General features: G+C 41.0%; 1 protein-coding gene across 3 annotated transcripts in view; it reads left to right on the top strand.

Annotated features, from left to right (window-relative positions):
* sema3b (sema domain, immunoglobulin domain (Ig), short basic domain, secreted, (semaphorin) 3B) overlaps positions 1-21,661 on the top strand; it is a 141,206-nt gene that overhangs the window by 112,271 nt on the left and 7,274 nt on the right. For all 3 annotated transcript variants that reach the window (XM_079359894.1, XM_079359893.1, XM_079359895.1), the window contains exons 3-14: positions 1,167-1,324; positions 4,365-4,427; positions 14,818-14,937; positions 15,400-15,493; positions 15,634-15,753; positions 15,836-15,978; positions 16,155-16,269; positions 18,254-18,323; positions 18,414-18,558; positions 20,996-21,215; positions 21,341-21,432; positions 21,543-21,584. In XM_079359894.1, coding sequence (XP_079216020.1) covers positions 1,167-1,324; positions 4,365-4,427; positions 14,818-14,937; positions 15,400-15,493; positions 15,634-15,753; positions 15,836-15,978; positions 16,155-16,269; positions 18,254-18,323; positions 18,414-18,558; positions 20,996-21,215; positions 21,341-21,432; positions 21,543-21,584 — 1,382 coding nt within the window. The remainder of the gene's footprint in view (positions 1-1,166; positions 1,325-4,364; positions 4,428-14,817; positions 14,938-15,399; positions 15,494-15,633; positions 15,754-15,835; positions 15,979-16,154; positions 16,270-18,253; positions 18,324-18,413; positions 18,559-20,995; positions 21,216-21,340; positions 21,433-21,542; positions 21,585-21,661) is intronic.

Raw genomic sequence — 21,661 nt, 5'->3', positions numbered from 1 at the left:
AAAGTGGTAATCTTTTTCATCAACCACATGATGTCCAGCCCTGTGGCTAACTGACTGTTTCAGATCTGAACACTCAGATGACCTGAGGCTGTTTCTGAAGTCCTTTTGGATAAATGTTTTACTGTTACTTGTTTTCCACAAGTCTTCATAAGAAAAAGAATAAGCACACATAATGGCAATGAACAAATTACTTTCCCTGTTTTGGCACCTAATTGCGTTTTAAAGAGGCTTGTGTGAGTGTGCCTGGGGTTATGCAACAGGAAGAGAGCACATTTAGGGCTTTTATCCCAACAGAAGAAGGCAGATTTAGTTGTGATGAATGAAAGGTCAAACAGCTCATTTTTTGGTTCATAAAGGCCTAGTCCACTTTTTTTTTTCTTTTTTAACGGATGTTTTCCTTCTCTAAAACGCACTGTTACGACTGTCATGAGCATGCTCACTCGACAAAGATGTCCTTCACATGCAAACATTTTCTAGCAATTCCTCTGTATTTCATTTACAAAGTTGACCCAATAACCAGTATTCCGATCGGGTCTCTGATTTGTTTTGTCAGTGTTGTATGAAGCAGTAGTGTCCTTCGTAGTCTATTAAGTCTCGTCATCATAGTGAGAGCAACTGTGTTGTTCGTCTGTGTACAGTAAGCATATAGAAAGTCCAGTTAGCAAAATTAACACTACCACTAGTTTGGTTACATCTGCCATTGCACTAAGGAGGAGGAACATGTGCACAGCATGATGTTTACAAGCCCAAAATTCAGCTTTCCCCATCTCCATAAACACCTAAAATGCCATTTTTGTGTGTACAAAAGGCCGAAACACATTTTCAAAACATCTGCCTATGTCTGGGCGAGTAAACCAAGTAATCCTAGCAAGACATTCATCTTTCCTGCAGTGTGAAATTTTCAAGGGACAATACAGAAAATGTATTCTTTGGACAGAATATGGCTATAATGGTAAGAAAATGGGACACAAGGTTTTTGCCATAGTATGTTATTTTCTTTCCACTCCAGCTTGCAGTATAAGTTTTCTAAACCAGGATTATCCCATAAAAATGTTTACATGAACACCACTTAAAAACCTTATCACGACAAAAATACGAGTGCACCCACACTTACTTGGTGAAGGTGCGGCTCGTCTATAATGTGATGTTTTCATGTATGATTTCAGAGTTGCAGCAGTTCCACGGAGTGCGACGGTTCGAGTTGGAGCGTTCCTGCTGCTTCAGCGCTCTGCTTTTGGATGAAGAGAGAGGCCGTCTCTTTGTTGGAGCCAAGAACTTCTTGCTGTCGCTGTCGTTGGATAACATCGCAAAGCAGGAGCACAAGGTTAGTAACACCCAAAGGGCACAAAGTCAGTAAACAAAACAAACACAACAGGCCAGACTCATTTTGTTTGGCAGAGATAATACGTGTTAATATGTAAAACTTTTATTGGCCTAAAGCAGAATAAAAGCTCTTTTGATCAAGCTTAATGACTCAGACTTCACTTTCTTGAGGTTTCAAACATTCTTCAATTTGTTATTGAAAAAGGACATGCAACTTACGAGAATTTCAAACACATTGCAGTGCATCATTCCAATATGGGATGAATCAAAAATGATTACACATAATGACTTAGGGGACAGTCCTAGGTGATGTATTACCCATTGAATTCAATTTGTTTCACTTGTGCTATTTTAATACTGTATGAATGAGATTGTTCTGGTAAATGATGAAAATAAGGAAGTGTTTTGTTTTTTTTCTTACTTGTGCCATGTTGTCTCAATTTTAAATAATTATTTATTGCTGGGAGGCCACACGTGCATGCTTTATGAGTTTGTTTTCAAGTGGACTAAAAATATACAAAGAACAAAATTGTCACAAATGTTGATGCATGGTGTCAAGATGCCCTTTAAAAAATGCTTTTTTTTCTTGAACATGTGAAAGCAGTCATGTATGAAGAGAAGACAGAAAAATGTGGGATCAATAGAGATATAAAATCAAAGAGATGGATGAAGATCAAAAGAAAACCAAAGAACATTATGATTGATAGAAAAAGATACGTGAAGCCTCTGAGTTTAGATCATCTATGGTATGTCAATGCCCAAACTGGAGAATAACACACTAAACATTCATTGACAATAAAAAAGACTTAAATACTTGAAGTCAACAACAACAAAAACAGCATCCTACAAATCTCTGTTACCAGCTGTTATGTGGTAAGTGACGTGCTTTGTGAGCAAGATCTAAAGCCTCCGTTGATGTAAGTATTATGTGTGAGTTTGATTTATGACTTGGGTGTGCAGATGCAGCATAGCTGAAGTGGTTTTTTAGCGTCCTGGGGTCCTCCTCTTTTACAATAAAAAGGATGTAAGGACAGAGAAGAAAGAAGCAGATGGCAAGGGGTGGGAGCAAAAGAAGACAAGTGAAGATTGATGCAAGTATGAGGCTGAGAGGAAGTTAGATGAAAACCTTTATTTAAACAGACCTCTAGGTTCATTTCAGGTGCTTCTTGCTCAAGTGCTTATTATTAATAGAGAGGGGACATGTTTTTGCTTTTAAAGGTAGAGTCAGCAGCATCTTCCGAAAAAATATCGTCTCAGACAAGGATAATGCAGCTTGGGTTGAAGAGTAACGTAGAATTAGAGGTGCTGATCCTCATCCCAGCCGTCTACACTCGACAGCGAACCGCCCCACACTCGGCAGTGAACCGCCCCACTGCGCGCTGGAGGTCCAAGTTCAATGGAGCCAACAAGACCACATCATCCGCAAAAAGCAGAGAGAAGATCCTGTGTTCCCCGGACCCCCTCTGGCAACTGGCTGCACCGAGAAATTCTGTCCATAAAAGTTATGAACAGAACCGGTGACAAAGGGCAGGCCTGTCGGAGGCCAACACGCTCCGGGAACAGGTCCAACTTACTTACTTAATGCGAACCAGACTTCTGCTCCGGTCATACAGGGACCAGATCGCCCTTAGCAAAGGGCACCGGACCCCATACTCTCATAGCACCCCCCACAGGACGCCATGGGGGACACAGTCGAGCGTAATCTCCAGATCCACAAAGCACACTTGGACTGGTTGGGCGAACTCCCTTGAACCCTCAAGCACCCGCTGGAGAGTGTAGAGCTGGTCCAGTGTTCTGCGGCCTGGAGGAAAACCGCGTTGTACCTCTTGGATCCAAGGTTCAACTAACGGTTCAACCTTCGATCCGCCTTCTTGAAAAGAGGGACCACCACCCCGGTCTGCCAGTCCAGAGGCACTGTCCCCGACCTCCATGCAATGTTACAGAGACTTGTCAACCATGACAGCCCCTGCACACCCTGAGACTTAAGATACTCAGGGCAAATCTCATCCACCCCCGGTGCCTTGCCACCGAGGACCTTGCCAACCACCTCGGTGACTTCAGCTTGGATGATGGACGACTCTACCTCTAGGAACTTAACCTCTGCTTCCTCAGTGGAAGACAACGGTGGGATTGAGGAGATCCTCGAAGTATCTCTTCCACCGCCTGACTACATCCCTAGTTGAGGTCAGCAGCTCCCCGCCTCCACTGTAAACACAGTTGGTGAAGCACTGCTTCCCCTCCTGAGGCGATGGACGGTTTGCCAGACGTTCCTCGAGGCGCTCCGAAAGTCCTCCTTCATCGCCTCCCTGAAGTCCTCCCAGGCCTGAGCTGCGAAACGCCTGGCCTGCTGTTACCCGTCAGCTGCCACAGGAGTCCTATGTGCTAGCAACGTCTGATAGGACTCCTACAAACAGCCTCCCATACTTCTGGTGTCCACCACCGGGTTCTGGGATTACTGCCACTACAGGCACCAGAGACCTTGCAACCACAGCTCAGAGTAGCTGCTTTGACAATGGGGATGGAGAACATGGTCCACCTGGACTCAATGTCCAAAGGCCCGGCCACCAGGCACTCTTCTGTGGGCCCCAACCCCAGGCCTGGCATGCCGGGCGACGTCATGGTCCTTGATTTTAAATCCTTCATATGAGGTATGGGGTTTATGAACTGCTTTTAGTCTAACCCATCACCTAGGACCTGCTTGCCTCGGGTGACCTTACTAGGGGCATAAAGCCCCCGACGACATAGTTCCTAGGATCATTCGGGTCCCCCACCACAATAAGGTCGCAGTTCAGGGGGGAGCATTTAGCTTGCGCTACCCTACTAAACTATTGGTTTTCCATTACAACGAATGCAATAATAATAGATAGCATGCAGTGGAGGAGCAAGCAGAAAACTTAAAGATGAAGTTCCACAGTGGGTCTGCGCATACAGACTCTCTAAAGTATCTAAAAATGTAATCAACCAGATTCATGTTGCTAAATCAATCCATAAATGGATATTTGGGACACAGGCTAATATGGCTTTTACATACTGTGTTTCAGATCTACTGGCCAGCTCCTGTCGATTGGAGGGAGGAGTGCAACTGGGCTGGAAAGGATATCACTGTAAGTCTAAGTTTACCACATTATTATACTTTGTCTTACCTTTTCTGTTCATGTTACTTAATGAAACAAGTACAGCTCCATTTATCTAAAAATGCTTTTTTTTGTAAAGAAGAAGTAATGTTGATCAAAATGTCCAGATATACTGTCAGACAAAGTCCTTTTCAATCAGGTCAATATGGTCTTATTAGCTGACAAGACAAAACACAATTACATAATCCATTTCAAGATCACTCAGCATGAGTCTCCAGGCACTCACAGTTAAATGAAAGGGTATGAGGAGCTCCTCGTGAAGGAGGTAATGCTCCGTGTCTACGCAGAACAACACAATGCTACCTTTTAATCCACTGCAGTCATGGGAGTCGTCACAAGACACAAACACTGCGTTTAAACAGATCAACATGTCATAAAAAGGTGCCACGCTCCCACTTTGGACCTGCCTTGTGGTGAGATCACTTCCTCACAATGTGTTTGTTTTGAATCTGCCCAGTCTGAGGGTTTCTCCACAACAGTTCAACAGCAAGGGCTTCAGTGTGTTAATGTGGCGTCATGCAAAAGACACATTTCTTAAGTGGTATTTTAATGAGAGGCTTGCACTTAGTTAAGCTATTAGATAAACCTAATTAGCGCAGCTTGATTTCTACTGATTTCTTGGCAAAGTGGACACATCACATGTTTATAAATAGGATTTTACAAGATTGCTGTGACAGCAACTTGATGGGATAAAAGGAAGTAATGTTGCTATTGGTGGTGCTTCCAACTTTGCTTAAAAGTGAGACCCAAAAATGGTGGAGCTTTTTGGGTCATTCATGGTTCAGGAATTAAGGTGTCAGCCAGAGGTAAGGTTAAATGATTGAAATAACAGACAGCATGTTAACATAGATAAGGTTGTATAAGGTTGCAGTGTTCCTTTTTTACTTTTCTTTATCAAGGATTGCACTGATTGCATATCCTGATGACAATAGTAGATACAAAATATACCACAAGAGCAGACATTTGGAAGGTTAAAAAGACAATTTACAAAAATGTAGTTCTGTAATGACTTTTGAAGTTCATGTTAAATCAGAAATTGGTCTGGAGTCACATGAATGTTGGATAAAATGGTATCTTTAACTTTTAGGTGGGGGTGAATTTTACCTTTTAATAGACAGAACAACTGAAGAGAGACAGGAAATGTTTGGAGGGGGAGTGGGAAATGACATGCAGCTGCGATGAGGACAAAAACCTTTGTACATGGATCACGCAACATAACCTCTTGTCGCCCCCGCATGTTGTTAAACATTGTGAAAATGCTGAGATCTTTTTTGACACAATGGTGAATGTATAAGTAAATTCTTCCTAACTTTTAGGTACAGGTTTTGAGGCCAAATGGGGGCTTGGCAACAAACTGAGGTTCATTAGCATAACCACGAGCTATACCACAATATGAAAGCTCTGATTGCTTTAGAAACCTTTTTTCATCCCCTCAAAGTTTCCACAAGTTCCCACAACAGGCAGAAGCTCTAGCAGCTAGCTATTCCTTCATTCTGCAGGTGCATGTTCCATGGATGTCAGAACTTAAAGAAAGGCTTGTTCTGTTTACTCAAATTATTCGAGGATGAGAAGGTCCAACAGAGAAGCAAGATTAACCTCAATTGTCAGCTCGCAGTAGTTTTTGACAGTTAAGAAAGGCATGTTTTTCTTCCCGAGGTGGGCGTGGTTTTGGCGCATTTTACAGACACACCCACAACATACGGCACAGAGATACCGGCTTCATATTGCTTCATTTTAAAACTTTATTTTAGTTTTTCTCTGATGGCAATACCAAACTCTTGTGTTGTATAATATATATATATATATATATTTAAAGTCTTATTGCTTTGCACAGACTTCAGGAAGGATAAAGCTGATATATCATGTTGCAAGGATTGAACTCATGACCTTTATAATGCTTCCAAGCCAAAGGCCACAGTGCTACTTCTTTTTACTGGCCTCCAAAAAAATGTTCTATCTTGATCGACAGAAGAGAAACATTCAGTTTCCAAAAATACGTTGAATATACTGTATGTGATTATATGTGTCTAAATGTGATGACCAGTGTGTGCATAGAGTCTGGGCAGAGCCAGCTCAGCTTCACTGACCAATATGAAGAGGCCACCAGCAGCCTATAGACCACCCAGGATTACATCACACACACACAATTAGCTCTACGTGTGTGTGCGTGAAAAAAGTGACTGAAGAAGTAAAAAAGTAACTCCCCCTAACTGAGTGCTGACATGCCTCAGTTCTGTCTATGTGTGTGTGTGTATATATACATACACACACACACACACACATATATATATATATATATATATATATATATATATCTCCATGCGTCTAACAGTGAGTGTGTGTGCAGTTGTTCATATGTTCAAGTATCTCAAGTGTGTGCGTCTCTCTTTGTATGTACATTAAACAAACCCTTCATCAGTGTGATTACACAGCTGGAGCAGACAGACAACGAGCTCCATTCATACTAAACTCCAGGCTCCAGTTTCACCTGAGCAGTCTCAGTGTGCGTGTGTGTGTGTGTGTTTGGTTGGGGGGGGGGGGGTGTTCAGATTTCTGTGAGTATGTCCTGTTCTTGTGTATTTTTAACAGACAGAGTCACAGTGGAGACGGTTGAGGAGGTGGATTTGTAAAACTCCCCTCTCATGCCTTTTGTCTTTTAATATTTGTGTGGACAGTCCCCAACACACCAAGGACTGAACTGACCTCACACCCTTGACCTTAATTTCACAGACGTGTGTTTTTCTGAGGTCAATATCTTTCTCCACTACTGGCTCTCCCCTCCACTACTTTTCATTACTCTTTCCTTCTTCTGTTAAATATGTTTTTTTTTTTTTTTGATATCTAGAGTTTCTTTGTCATTCACAGCTCCATCGGTCATCCATCGTGTGGGCTCATTGTTTCCGTTCGTGAAACAAATATGCCCTTTTTTCCATATAAAAGTGGACATCTTTTCCCTTTATTCATATGCAAACATGCTTGTCTTCACAATGTTATATTTTTCTCCATGGACTTCTAAAACTGTGATGTTATGCAGCAAAAAGTTGCATGCAGTTTACAGATACACACATGATAATATACGTTCTAAATCTTAAGAACACAACTTACACAAAAAACACTAGAGACACTCAGTCTCTAGCAGGGTTGTTTCTATTCCGGCCAAACGCCATCAAACTTGTTTCAGGGAGGCCAATGACAAATCCGATCCATAGAAAGCAGCAGTGATCCCTACAGTGATTTCGATTGAATTCCTTGTTTTTTAAAACCATACAGTAATCTCAATCACAGAGCAAGTCTGAAATCTGAACGATGATGCAGAAGTCTAAAGCTGAAGGACCCTGGCTCTGCCTTCTCTGGCCCCGTTTACACGGAGACGCTGTGACAGAAACGCATCGAAACGACTCCACTCCGGATTCGAAGTACAGGCCGTCTACACGGCAGGTCTTGCCTGAGTGAAAACAATGTAGTTCTCATGCCCGGCCAGTAGTGGGCAGTGGAACTTTACAACGTGACGCACGCGACACTTACCAGTACAACCACTTCCTCCACAACATCCTCTTTAGCGGCTAGTTCTCCTAAGTCCAAATGCTGCGTATGGTCGCCCTGTGCTTGGGTAAAGGTTGAACAATTTGGCGCAAGTGTTCGATGCTCTTTGGGCGGCAACATACACAATGTATCATATCAAAGTTCTGTTTATACAACGCGAATAGCTGCTGAAGCACATAGCACAAGTGAATCCACCGCCATTGTTGTTTATGTTTGTTCTCGACTACTGCGCATGTCCAAATGTATGGGTGGTGTGGTGAGGTCATCGCAGCCAGAGAGTTCGCTCCGTTTCGTTCATATGGCTGCGATATGCCCCCCGTATTCGTTTCGCTCCACCCTGGAGGTCGAATTCAAAAGCTTGCATTTTCACCCCCGTGAAACACAGACGCCGTGTGAACGAAAGGCCAATCCGATACTCAACTGTTTCGTTTTACTGTCACAGCGTCTCCGTGTGAACAGGGCCTAAGTCCTCTTACTCGTATTCTCTCTTATCTTTTTAGAATGGGGGAGTAGGTGGAAGGGAGAGTGTGCCGCCTAACCTGGCATGGATGAGCTCTCGTCCAAACATGCTTCTTGCTGTAGCTCTACCATCCCTCTTTTCTCTCTGCAGACTCTCCTTACTGTTTTCCCTTTTCTCTTTCCGTGGTTTGGATGTGGGAATTCTCTCCTTGGGTGCTTGTCCTTTGTTTTGGCTCAGGCATCCTATCCTTATTTCAAATATCTGTTCATTCAAATATGTTAAATCATTTATTCTGTGAAGTGTTGATGTCGTAGATTTAATGCAAAAACAGCTTAAAGAAATATTAAATAATAAAACGGTATGCAGTATGACTACGTTTATTATTAGCTGGTTGCCTGGCAAGCTCACAGTGATGACAGTAAGTCACACTACCCGGACCTAGAAACAATCCAACCATTTACTTCCCATTAAAACCCAGTGTTATTTGTAAGTACTTCGGATGAAGCAAACAAGCGCAAGATAAAGGGTAACTTCTTTTTTTTTTTTTAACACGCTGATCAAGCCAGACTGTTTGCCTGATTTACCATTTATCAAAGCTGAGTTTAGTATTCCTCGGCTTTAGATTCATTGGAATAGAGAGTAAGACATGAAGTAAGAGTATATCAGGTTGAAATAGTCTTTTTATTTGGTTGTCATGGTGTTTTTACTTTTTACTTTGATAGACTGCCCACAGTTGGACACGTGTCAGTATACACAGTGCCACTCTCTCACAATTACTTTGACCAAAGGAAAGCCACCTAACATGCACACAGAAACACAAACACAGATTTGTCCACATACACATAAACAAGAGTCTGGCAGTGGCAGTAAACAGTTGACAGTCCACCCAGACAGTCTGAGTCAGCACTTGGACTGTGGTGTCACTGTGGCTATAGTTAAAACTACAGAATAATGTTGACATCACCAGTTCACCAATTAGAGCCCACAGTTTTTTGTGACAACCCAGATTCGTTGATGTGATGAACTTGCAGTTTTCTACATTTCTACAAGCTTCTGAACAACAGGCCTGAATGTTTCAGCCCTTTCGACGTTGCTTCTACCATCTGCAGAGTGGACAAATAGTTGGACAGGCCAACTGAGTATTTGAAAGTGAAACTTAGAGTTTGTTCACTGTCCACTGTAATTTATACTTTGTTGATCCCACAAGGGGAAACTCTGTTTACACTCTGTTTAATGGATACACACACATAGGCCGAAATACACACTCATACACAAACAGGTGTGTGACCTGTTTGTGTATGATCCTATAATCTTAATGACATGCATAAATGGAGAGGTCTCAGAGTAAGGGGGCTGCCCACAGGGCAGTTCGGTGCCTTGCTCAAGGGCACCTCGGCAGCTCAGGAAGTGGACTGGCTACCAAAACAATTTCCGGACTTGGTCCGTGCCGGGACTTAACCCAGCGACCCTCTGGTTCCCAACTCATGTCCCTAGAGACTGAGCTGCTCGCAGTGTAAAATTAAGGTGTACCCTCCAACTAAACATAATGACTGATTTATTCCCCCCTTGAAAATGTAATTAAAAATCCAAAGCTATGCTAACCACTAGGCTGAACTTAGTTGCTAACAGGCTCATAATTTGAATATTAACATGAGTATATGTAACAGATTTATTGACTGGGTTCACCAACGTTTCTTCGTGTGCTAACATACTGCTGAAGTCAAAAGGAATATACTGTTTGACCTCAAGTTTGCTAAAGTATTCAGCAAGTCTTCTTATCATATAAATGTTAGATGGAAAGTTAAGAGGTCACCAAACAATTCACCCTGGAGAAAGCACATATGTGTGTACCAAATCTATTGGCAACCCATCCAATAAGTCTGAATATATCATACAACCATGAATGTCAATGACATGGTGGTGCACTAAAATGATGGGATCATAAATTGATTTTGATTTATGCTCCAGGGACCCCAACTGCCTGAACTAAATATCATTGGAACCAGCCTTTGGGCCAGAATATCCGTACCAAACATCCAACCAACACTGATATTGGCAGACACAATGCAATGAAGTTAGAACCCATTATTTATCATTTAGACATTTTCAAGGAAAAGTTGTTTCCTTGAGTAGGGTGTCATACTGCCAAAAAAAGAAGCCAGGAATATCATTCGTTCACTTCATCAGTGTGTGGGGATTCCCATAGAATCCCACACAACAGTAACTGAAGAAATGAAATCCTTATCCGTCTCGATGAGTTTGTTCTGCTTCTTTTTTTTGTGTCTGTAAAAGGTCAAAGTCCATCACGAGAAATATGTCAGACAAATGTCAATGCTGCTACGTTGTCCTGTTCAGCAGAAGTGATCAGAGGTATTCCTGGGGTATTACACTGTGCTCTGTAGTGTATCTAATGGTTGTCGAGTTTGCACCATCACTCTGTGTGTTCAGGCTCAAGTTCTCTGCCATTAACTTTATTAAAGTTTGCACAAGGAACAAGATTACTGCCTGAGGACAGAATCAGAACATCGAAACAATATAATAGCTCAGTTTCTAGCTCTTATTTATAAATGCATCAAGTAGTGGACACGATTTGGAGGATTGGAATTCAAATATTGACACTTGTTATGAAGCCACAAGAAGGGAGTTTGTCTAAGGTTCCAGCAGATTTAGGAAACTTGACGTTTTAATATTTTAAAGGAATATATGTATGACACATGGAAAAATGCATTCAATTTGCCATTTTTGGGGGAGAGGGGTTTGTTTCAAGCATAATAAAAGAGCTACATTGAAATCCCACACTTTTTTTATATATCCATTAGTCATTGCATTATTCTGTGATGAAACCTGGAGGTGGACAGAGATCAAGATAAATAGCAGAAGCACAGACAATGGCTTAAATGATAAATAACCAGATCTGGTTAATCATTTGTAGACAAGAAAGAATAACGAGAGAAAGGGGAAAAAAAGACATCCTCTGTGGAACAAAGCAGCTTTGGAAGACATGGAGGAAGGAGCTGAGGCTCAGGCCGCAGTGAGGTCACAGCCTGCGTTTTGCTCACTGTTTCAACTAATGAGTCAGTGGCGGGTCAAAGGTTGGCCAGTGAACCCTCTAATATCCACCCACCCACCCACACACACACACACACTGAGGAACGGTGATTGCTCGCATAATTCATTTCCCTTGTTCTCCTCCTTCCTTTCTGATCCTTTCAGTCCTCCGGGCGTCTTTACCTTTTTTCTTCTTCCTCCTGTTTTTTTTCCCTTTTGGTCGAACTGCTGCTCTGCTGACTCCCTTACCTTTCCCTGCCCTCGGACACACACACACACACACAACACAAGGACACTCACACACAAGGACACTCACACACACAAACTGTTAAAATGTTTAAAGACAATGGGGATTGGACCGTAGAGGAGGAGATCTGGCTGAGGCGACACTCATACAAAAGGAATCATGGTAAAATATTTGTTTGAAACTTGGCACCAGGGTGTTTTATTAGGAGCACTATTCAGACTTATTCAGGCAGTAGTAACAGAGGCGTTGTCGAGGTGGGATCAGCAGGCTTCCACAAAGCCAAAACAGAAAGTGAATTCACAGACTGGGACATCAATATTACAGCGTCACAGAATCAATATGAATGTACAAAGACAGCTGAGCTAACGACACCTTTGCAAAAAAATGTGTGTGTGCGTGTGTGTGCGTGTGTGTGTCTGTGTCTCAGCCTAAGGGTTAGAGCATTTCGGAGTGCGTGTCCCTCCTGCTTTCATTGAAACTGAGGTGGTGTGTGTGTCAGGCCTAATGAGGCACAATTCCACTTCTGACACTGCTTTCCCAACCAGGCCTGTCTGTCTGACACCCGTTGGTGAAGCTGAGAGATAAAACAGATGAAGACAAGGTTTGATTAAATAAGAAATTAAAAAAGGGTATAAACGCATAATAAGACACTTAATCCAGCGGTAATGAACATTAAAAATAACCACTGTAGAAATCATTGATTTTTGTTGCTCATGGTCTATTGCTTTTCTAGGTCATATAAAGGAGTGAATATTAAATTTCAGTCTGTTTCAAAAGCAGCTATAACTCCCAACAGGAGCTGTAAGGTAGACATTTGGGCTTAAAAAGAGAAAACATCCAAACAGCTCAGAAGAAGCTTCAACAGTTCCCCCATTTAGGAGGAAAGTGGAAGATTGATGCCAAATGAAGTGCTGTGCGAGTTCATTTAGGCTGAAATGTACTTAAGATTAGGTGGTGAAAATAGAAACTTCAAAATGAACCAATTAAACAAGAAAGAATGTGATAACGCATGGTGATATTTTATTATCACATTCTCTCGCAGACGGTCAGATTCCGGTCTTTGTAAACCCCTTCTAGAGAGGCCCCAGAGGGTCAAACATGCTGTGTAACCTGATCAACAGACAGATGGCCTGTGTGGGGGGAAAAGTAGACAAGAAAGAAAGGGAGGGATAGTTCTGTGAAATGCAAGGGCTTGTGTGTGATTAGAGATTAGTGTATAGTAAAAACAAGCGTATACGTTCAACTTTTTTTTTTCTTTCTTTTTTTTTTGGTAAACTTCAGAATGACACCAAAGGTCATTCCAGGCCTCCAATTGGTCCATTACACAACACTTGAGCTGGAGATCACAGGTTGTATTTATAATCATGATCATCTCTGTGTCCATGTTATTATCTCATGATGTGGCTGTGGGAAACAGGACATTTTAATCCCTGGTTTTAAAATAGGTCCGTCTATAATGTATTTTTCCACCATCCAGTCTATAGTGTACAGTAATTGATTTCACCAGGAGTCTCCTGAGATCCAGCTTACTGTAACCTGACTCTCAGATGAACAGATGTGACTGTGGGTCAATAACCTGCAGCATAGAGAAGACGAGAAAGGAAAAGAGAGGAAGGGATGAGGTACTAAGAGTTATTGATGTGAAAAGAAAATCAAGATAAAGAGAGAATACAATAAAAGGAGAGGGGCTGTAAAGAGGACTTTTCCCCCTTTGGTTAAACTCCTCCACTAATATGAGCTTTCTGAATTACACACACGTCTGTACTGAAAATATACAAATACTTGATTTTTTTTTAAATACATCATCTCTGTCTTCCTTTCAGCAGTGCAACAAAAGAACTTTTGTAGCATTTCACAATAAAAGCATCCAGGGCAGAGATTGATATATGGGATTGTAATTCAATAAGCTCTCTAAAGTGGAGGCGATATGCTCTTGCTCAGGTTGTCCATCTCCTCATCTCATGAAAACGAATTTATCGAAACCAACTAACAGGCTTCAAAATAAAACTATACGAACAACCAAAAATGAATTAACAATGAAATGATTTAACGGACGTGTGCCCAGCTCTGCTGATTGAATGAACAAACTTTATGGCAGTGTTGTTGATCTTCTTCTTGATCTTTAATACGACAAAATGTGAAACATTTTCTGTCCAACCTTCCAAGAAATTTCAGGATTGTTTATCTTCTCGTCTGCGCCATGATTCTCTTGATTTACTTGACTTAAAATGTTCAAGTTTAGCCACCATGAGCCAACAAATCTGTTAAACAAACATTTAGAACAAAACAGAGCTCTTGACCAATATACTGTATATGTGACTTTATCATGGTATTTTACTGTTGACCGACTTGTGAAATTCATCCAATGATGATACAGCCAGGAATATTGTGTCATGACATCAATCATATATTTGAAGATTCAGGTGGATTAGACTGGATTTAATACATTTTGAACATTACATGATGCAGCAGTAAGGTTTCCCATGCCGGGTTGTGTTTATTTAGGGGTTTGCATGACCAGCTTGGTCTTTGTAGTCACACATAACGGACAAAACGCTGTAACAACAGAGTGTTGGAGGAGGAGCTCAGGACAGGACGGTGTTGTCACAAGCAGGATGGATGAGAGGAGCTATGTGAGGAATGCACATCTCTAAAGCAAAAGAGAAAAAGAGTCCAAGCTTTGGTTGATCTAGGATCCACTGTGTGTGTGCGTTTGTGTGTAGGTGTGTGTGTGTTTCTGGTGTGAGTATCATCACTCCATCATGATTCCACTTTTAAGCTTGGTTGGAGCTGAATAAGGTGCCATTGGTGGTATTCCTTCTTGGAATATGAGGGGAAATACCACGGATATCATTAAAACACTGTGTATTCCATGTTTACATTTAAGACTTAATAAACTGGATCGACAAGGATTTACATTTTCTTTCAGTATGATGTGCTGAAGAACTTTGACCTCATACATGTAGGGACAAAAAAACAAACCATGAAAGTTGTTTTCCCAAAGAATACCCTTTATACTGCTATCCATAGTGACTCTTTGGATCTGTGTTTCTCTCTTTCAGTCGGATTGTGTGAACTATGTGAAGATTGTGCATCACTTTAACCGCACACACCTGTACGCGTGTGGAACCGGGGCCTTCCACCCTACATGTGCCTTTGTGGAGGTGGGACACAGGATGGAGGTGAGGAATACACAAAACAAACCAACACAAATTGCAAAAACACTGCAGAACTACAGCGTAACATTTCTATTTGTACTTTTTGGAAACGTCGCAAGATCCTATCTCAAAAAATATTCAAGCAGGCCTCAGGCTGCAGACGTGGTTAAAGTAGCTCAGACACAACTTATTTTCAGCTAATCAGTTTCATGTAATAATCGATTACAAGTCATGGCGCAAACAGACAGAATTCAACTCTCAATATTTCATTTATTTGGGTTAATAGTCTAAAAACATTCAGTCCCCTTACAACTCAATCTTTATCTGCTAGATAGGTATTAAAAAAGAAGAAGACCAGAGATAAACTAAAGGGTTCATGTAATGGAGATCAATACCTTAGTATAAAAACAGTTTTTTGGGAAAAGTTCCAGAAAAAAAAAAAGTGATCGTCTATCTCCTTCAATCCTTTTCCTTTCTGTCCATTAGGACCATGTGTTCAGAATTGACCCCTCTAAGGTGGAGGACGGGAAAGGAAAGAGTCCGTATGATCCACGCCACAATGCTGCATCTGTACTCGTCGGTAACTAAACTCATACATATTCACATGATTTACCATTACCGTGAAGATTTGTCTCTTCATTGCATGATTTTTCCGGTCATCAGTTGGTCATATGGTCAGATTAAACAATCAGTGACCTATTGATCTATTCTGTCTCCTAGGTGATGAGCTTTATGCAGGTGTTGCCACAGATTTGATGGGACGGGACTTTACCATCTTTAGAAGCCTGGGGAAACGCCCCTCCATCCGCACCGAACAGCATGACTCACGCTGGCTCAATGGTCTGTCTAGCTTTATGCATCTATTCAATCAGTTCTCTTGTACTGTAGTATGACTGACTTTGTTCTTCTTTGTGCCCACCAGAACCAAAGTTTGTTGGCTCCTTTTGGGTGCCAGAGAGTGAGAACCCTGACGATGACAAGGTGTTTTTCTTCTTCCGGGAGACGGCGGTTGAGGCCCAGGGTCTGGGAAAGTCTACCTACTCTCGTATTGGACAACTCTGCAGAGTAAGAGATTCTTTCATCATCAAGTCTAGTGTTTTAAATCAACTGAGTGAGACTGCAGTAACCAATGGGTGATGTCACTGAGACTTCGTCCACTTTTATTTCTTTGACACTGAAAACATTCAGATGTACGATGTGTTATTCTGATACTGACTCCTGATGCTATGGTCTTAAATCAGAATGACCTCGGTGGTCAGAGGAGTCTGGTGAACAAGTGGACGACATTCCTAAAGACCCGTCTGATCTGCTCGGTACCAGGAGCGGATGGCAGCGACACATACTTTGACGAGCTGCGTAAGTTAAAACATTTACATAATCATGACAACCATTATATCAGGCTGGTGTGTGGTGTAACATGGATGACATTTGACATTTATATTGGGTCTGAATTTCAAAGGAAAGCTATGGAACCATGTTTCGGGCTTTCAGGAAAGAATATTTTTGACCCCTGATCTCGAGCAACTAAATTTGTAGCATGAGAAGTGAACTTTATTTAAAAAGGGCAAAACAAAGAGTTAACATTTTGGTTAATTTTCTGACCTTGCCTAATCCATTGGATCTTTACCCATAAGCACATTCTTTCCTTGCAATGGGAGAAAACTTCAGAGAAGTAGAATATATTAACCAGGATTTCTGACCTCACTTGTAGATTACCAGCCTCACATTCCTACAGAACTGGAGAAAGCATGAGTGAGAGATTAATTGCTAATAGATTCTGGCCTGAGCTGAAGCCAGTGTTTTTCTTTGTGGGTTCAGAGAGAGTAGCAGGCTTTTCTCTTTTGAAGTCATCTTATACGAAAGGTAGTGAAGTGTTTTCTAGACATGATCCAGGAGTGAGTCTATATTTATAAAGCTTGGATTCAGTCTCAATCAATAAATCTCTATTTGTATAGCGCTAACTCATAAAAAAAAAAAAGTTGTCTCAAGGTACAGGATTCTGGGAAGTGGAACTATTTTTTGAAAAAGAAGACAATGTTTCACTCTACATTTAAGTGGATGGCGTCTGCTACCTGATCAACTACTTTCTTTGATGGCTAATACAAACTTCCATACACTTGCAAAAACATTACATAAAACGATGTGGGCTAATCATGGGAACTTGAGTCGGCACAATGCCAAGGCTTTGTGCTTTCTTTTCATAATTCTATGTTTCCTCGGTTTTTGAGTAAAGTGAGAAACACATGACAGAGTCACATCTCACAGAGTGGAAAAAAACAACAACCCTACAGTCATGTGGCTTTCACAGCAGCTGCAACAGGTTCAACTCTCAAGATGGTTTTAGTTGATCTCGGTGACTATACCTGCAGGCAGTAATCTGATGAAGCAGGGGAAGGTGAACTGGGTGGAAAAATCTGTCCAGATCTCAACCCAACCTGAGGCTAAATCTGTCCATCACATTACTTCATATAAGCAATGACGCCTTTCTGACTACACTGGGTGCCAAACAAACAGGAAGAACTACCTCTTAAAATGTTTGCAAGTGAACAGTTGAACCTCAGTGTGTGGTTTTATGTAGAGATAGAAAAAAATGCAACTTTTTTTAATCGGTCGAATTTCTTGAAATTGTACAAACACGTAGATGCATTTCAGGATTTTCTTAGGCCTTAATCAGCCCAAAACGGAACTATCAAGTTGAGTCAAGCCCCCACACAGTGCTTTGTCCCAGAAGACAAACAGCAAATGTGTGGCATAGCGGAAGTGGTGGTTTTTACTGCTTTACTGTCAAAACACTAGAGTAATAGTGTGCAAAGTGTACACTATATAAAGTGCTGTAGAATAGTCCATGTTTTCGCTGTTCCACTTACAACCAGTTTCCAGCTTGCTTACTTGTTAACTTAAAGGGGGCATATCGCCACCTACTGTAGAGGAGTAAGACATACTTTCATCTATAAATTCTTGTATACTGAGTGAGTAGTGCAGGCAAATCAAGCAAGAAAAGATAGCTTGACTTAACTATGCATGCAGACTTACTAAGCGTTTAACTAGATGGAGCAGTGGTCATATAGTTCAACAGCTGCACTTAACTCTAAATGAGTGAGGAAATGCATCAATCTGTGGCAAACCTCAACCAAAAAATAACTTTGAAGGGACTAAATCTCAAAGGGAGGTTTGTAAATTATTTAAAGAGGATTGTCCACCAAGTCATGACCCTCAGGTATTAGGGAAATGTCTCGTTAAAGTCCTTAAACAGGACCATAGGGCTTTGCTTATCTTTCTCTCAACCTTTGACCGCTGGACTACCACAACCTGACCTCTGTGCATTTGTGTCCAACCTCAGGCGACGTGTTCCTGCTGCAGACCAGGGACAGAAAGAACCCCCTGGTCTACACTGTCTTCTCCACTTCGAGGTCAGTGTCCATTCATTTTGTGCGTGCAGGAGTATGTGTCTCCATTTGTGTTTTGATGTCGCTAACCCAGCTTCCCCTGTCCCCCAGCAGCAGTGTATTTAAGGGCTCAGCTGTGTGTCTCTACTCCATGAATGACATCCGGAGGGCCTTCCTGGGGCCGTTTGCTCACAAAGAGGGGCCCAACTATCAGTGGGTCCCCTTCCAGGGAAAAGTCCCCTATCCCCGCCCAGGAATGGTATGTCAGGTCTCGTCCATTGAGTGTTAAGTGTCTCTACCTCTGTTAAATAGTAACAAAAGAAATGCTCTTTGGAAAGAAATGTTGAGGTCGGGTCATTGTTATTTGACATAGTGAGATACTCAGCTTTTTACTCATTATACATTTACTATGCACTCTATTTCTATCAAAACCATAACTTTGTAAACTCCGCTTTTGAATCTGAAACATATGATAAGCTTAAAACTTAATCATCAATAAGATTAATAAAGAAGTTCGTATCAATTCTGCCTGTTTCTGCAGAATGCTCTGCAGAACAGAGGACACCTCCCCCTCAGCAGGGATGGCAGGGTTATAAAATAACTAAATAAAAATAATTCATCTTGTTTCCTGTGGTCTAGTTAGTTTTTTAGGATATACAGAGGCACCTGATTGAATTTAATTCAGTTTCAAAACCAGATAAAAACTCTAACTCAAACTTAAATGTGTATTTCTGCCATGAGTTAATGCTTTTTAATGTTATTTGATAATGACATACAATGAAGCCACTTTTCATAGTTATTTCTGTTAATGGTTTTAGTAGTATCGTAAACTTTAAAATGCAAAGCATTATTTTTGATTAATGAGCTTTTCTTTGAATACTTTGTTTCTATGGTTGGTATAAATTGTTATATGAAGGGGTCTCGGAAGGTTTTAAAGCCTTCGTTTATAATATTTCTAATTAAGAAACTGAACTGTTAAAAGTGTTATTGTTATTCATACTGTATGTACATATTGTACAGTACTTAATTGTCCAACAACCATGGGATATTATACTTAAAGACACTTAATACACTTGCAGTATTCAGTGTGGGACCTCATTTAATCCCAAAGCTCTCCACAAAACCTCCCAATCAATATGTGCTTATCAGAGCTCTTACTTTCTGCTAAGCACACAACCGTAGCGTCAGCAGGATTTGTTATGCAGAGCTTCAGCTGTTACTGCCACAGCAGAACAATCCCCATTGTATTTCTGCAGAATGGTAATTGTGTTTGGCCTACAGTAAACTCTCGCTCACGCCATCGTTACCTCACTGTGGTCCAAAAAATTTCTGCAACTAATGAAATTACCAAAAGAATAATCTTGTTTAAAGTGATTTATGCAAAATTGCCTAGAAAGCGGAGTCAGTGTATGAAATGCATGACCAAGATCAAGAGTCTTTCTCTGGTTGTATCTACTGTATAAACTTTAGATGAGTTCTGAACGCTCCAGCATTTTTTTAATAACATCTGAGTAGCCTAGAATGAAAGTCTTAGCTTGACTTTGATCATGAGAAAATCTCTCTTGTGATTCTTCGCACCATAATCACTTCAGTGTCTCCTGCTGGACTGTGGCTTTGACCAGTGAAAATGTAATACCAGCAACAGACAGAGCAGTCACAAAACCAATGCTTATCAAATGCTGTTTGGCTTATGATTGATTTTCCAAGTGCACACAGTTCCTTTTGTTCACCAAAGCTACAAAAAAATCCTTGTTGAATTTCCGAACTAAGAGCTTTGAATTGCTGTTTTTTGCATATCAACATCACTTGAGTTGAAGGGTGCACTCACACTAGACAATCCGTACTGTGCCAATTCGTGCTCAAGTACACTTCTTTGGCCCCGGCACGCTTCGAGAAAGGTGTGTGCTTCTGCACAGTACGGTTCATGCATGAGCACAAGTACGAGTACAGTGACAGCCTGCATTCAGGAAAAATCCCTTAGATGACTCAAAATAAGCCACAAAGTCAGATAAGTACAGTAGCTGTCTTGTATTCTGTGCTGATCTCCGATGTGTGGACGCAGACTCAACAACGCGTCCTTTTTGTTTCCCCCATGAGTTCGTCTGTCTTGTAAACTTCCCAATTACGTTAAGCCCTGCATGTGTCGTGTGACATAACGTATAAAAGGTAACTCAGGCCTTGTTAGTCCTGAAGCAGTGTGACTCTAGGACAGAGGGAGAAAGGGGTGGGGGGGAAGTCGTGCTTAAACATGTATGGGACAAACCTGCCAGTGTGTGTGCACCTTAATTTACATCTTACAGTAAATTTACTTCAAGCCTTTAGCACCCCATAAAAAACTATATTATTTTGTCTTTAAATGTGAAATATGTATGTTCATTTATTTACAAATTCTTATTTTCTCATCAAATTGTCTTAAGTCAAATTGTTAAATTGTCTTTAGTCTAAATGATGTTTCACTTTACTTAATTTGCATTCCTTTGAATAGTAAAGCAAATTATTTTCTTCAATAGAATCAAAACAGTCCTTGTAAAAATCTAAAATGTATCCTATAAACGTTTAGTCATCAACAGCCATTTGCAAGACTTTCTGTGCTTCATCACTTCATTAAAACAAGCCGTGATTTATTTTAAAGTTTGTATTAGTAAAGGACTTACTGCCGTCGATTGACTTTATATTTCTGTATCTTGTTACATCAGTGTCCCAGCAAGACTTTTGGCAGCTTTGAGTCCACAAAGGGTTTCCCGGACGATGTGATCCAGTTTGCGCGTCATCACCCTCTGATGTATAACCCGGTTTACCCGATGAGCAGACGGCCTATCTTTGTTCGAACCAACGTTGACTACAGCTTCACACAGATAGCTGTAGACAGAGTCAATGCTGCAGACGGACAATATGATGTCATGTTCATCGGCACAGGTGATGTACCTATTTTCAGTTTTTACCTTTACCCTTTGCAAGTTACTTACATATACTATATTTAAAGTTGGAAATTGAAAAAATAAAATGACTGTCCCTGTCGTTGTTTCTTTTGTCTTTTACAGACAAAGGGACAGTTCTAAAAGTGATCAATGTTCCTAAGGAGAGCTGGAACAACATGGAAGAACTTCTTCTGGAGGAGCTGGAGGTCTTCAAAGTAAGTTAACACAGACAAAGCTTATTTCTTAAAATAAATAATGTGTACTGACTGTATATAAACTCAGAAAATATGTCACATTTTAATTCATTGCTTTCCTTTCTCCTCAGGATGCTTCATCTATCGTCGACATGCAAATCTCATCAAAACGGGTATGTTTTTCTACTTCAAATCTGATGGTAAAAAAGAAAAAGTTTTGTTCCTCAGGATCATAAATCAAATTGATTTG

The sequence above is a fragment of the Symphodus melops genome (assembly GCF_947650265.1).
Source record: "Symphodus melops genome assembly, chromosome: 13".
Classification (NCBI taxonomy): Eukaryota; Metazoa; Chordata; class Actinopteri; order Labriformes; family Labridae; genus Symphodus; species Symphodus melops.
Note: the sequence above shows the minus strand (reverse complement) of the source record. Positions and strands in the feature narration are given on the sequence as shown.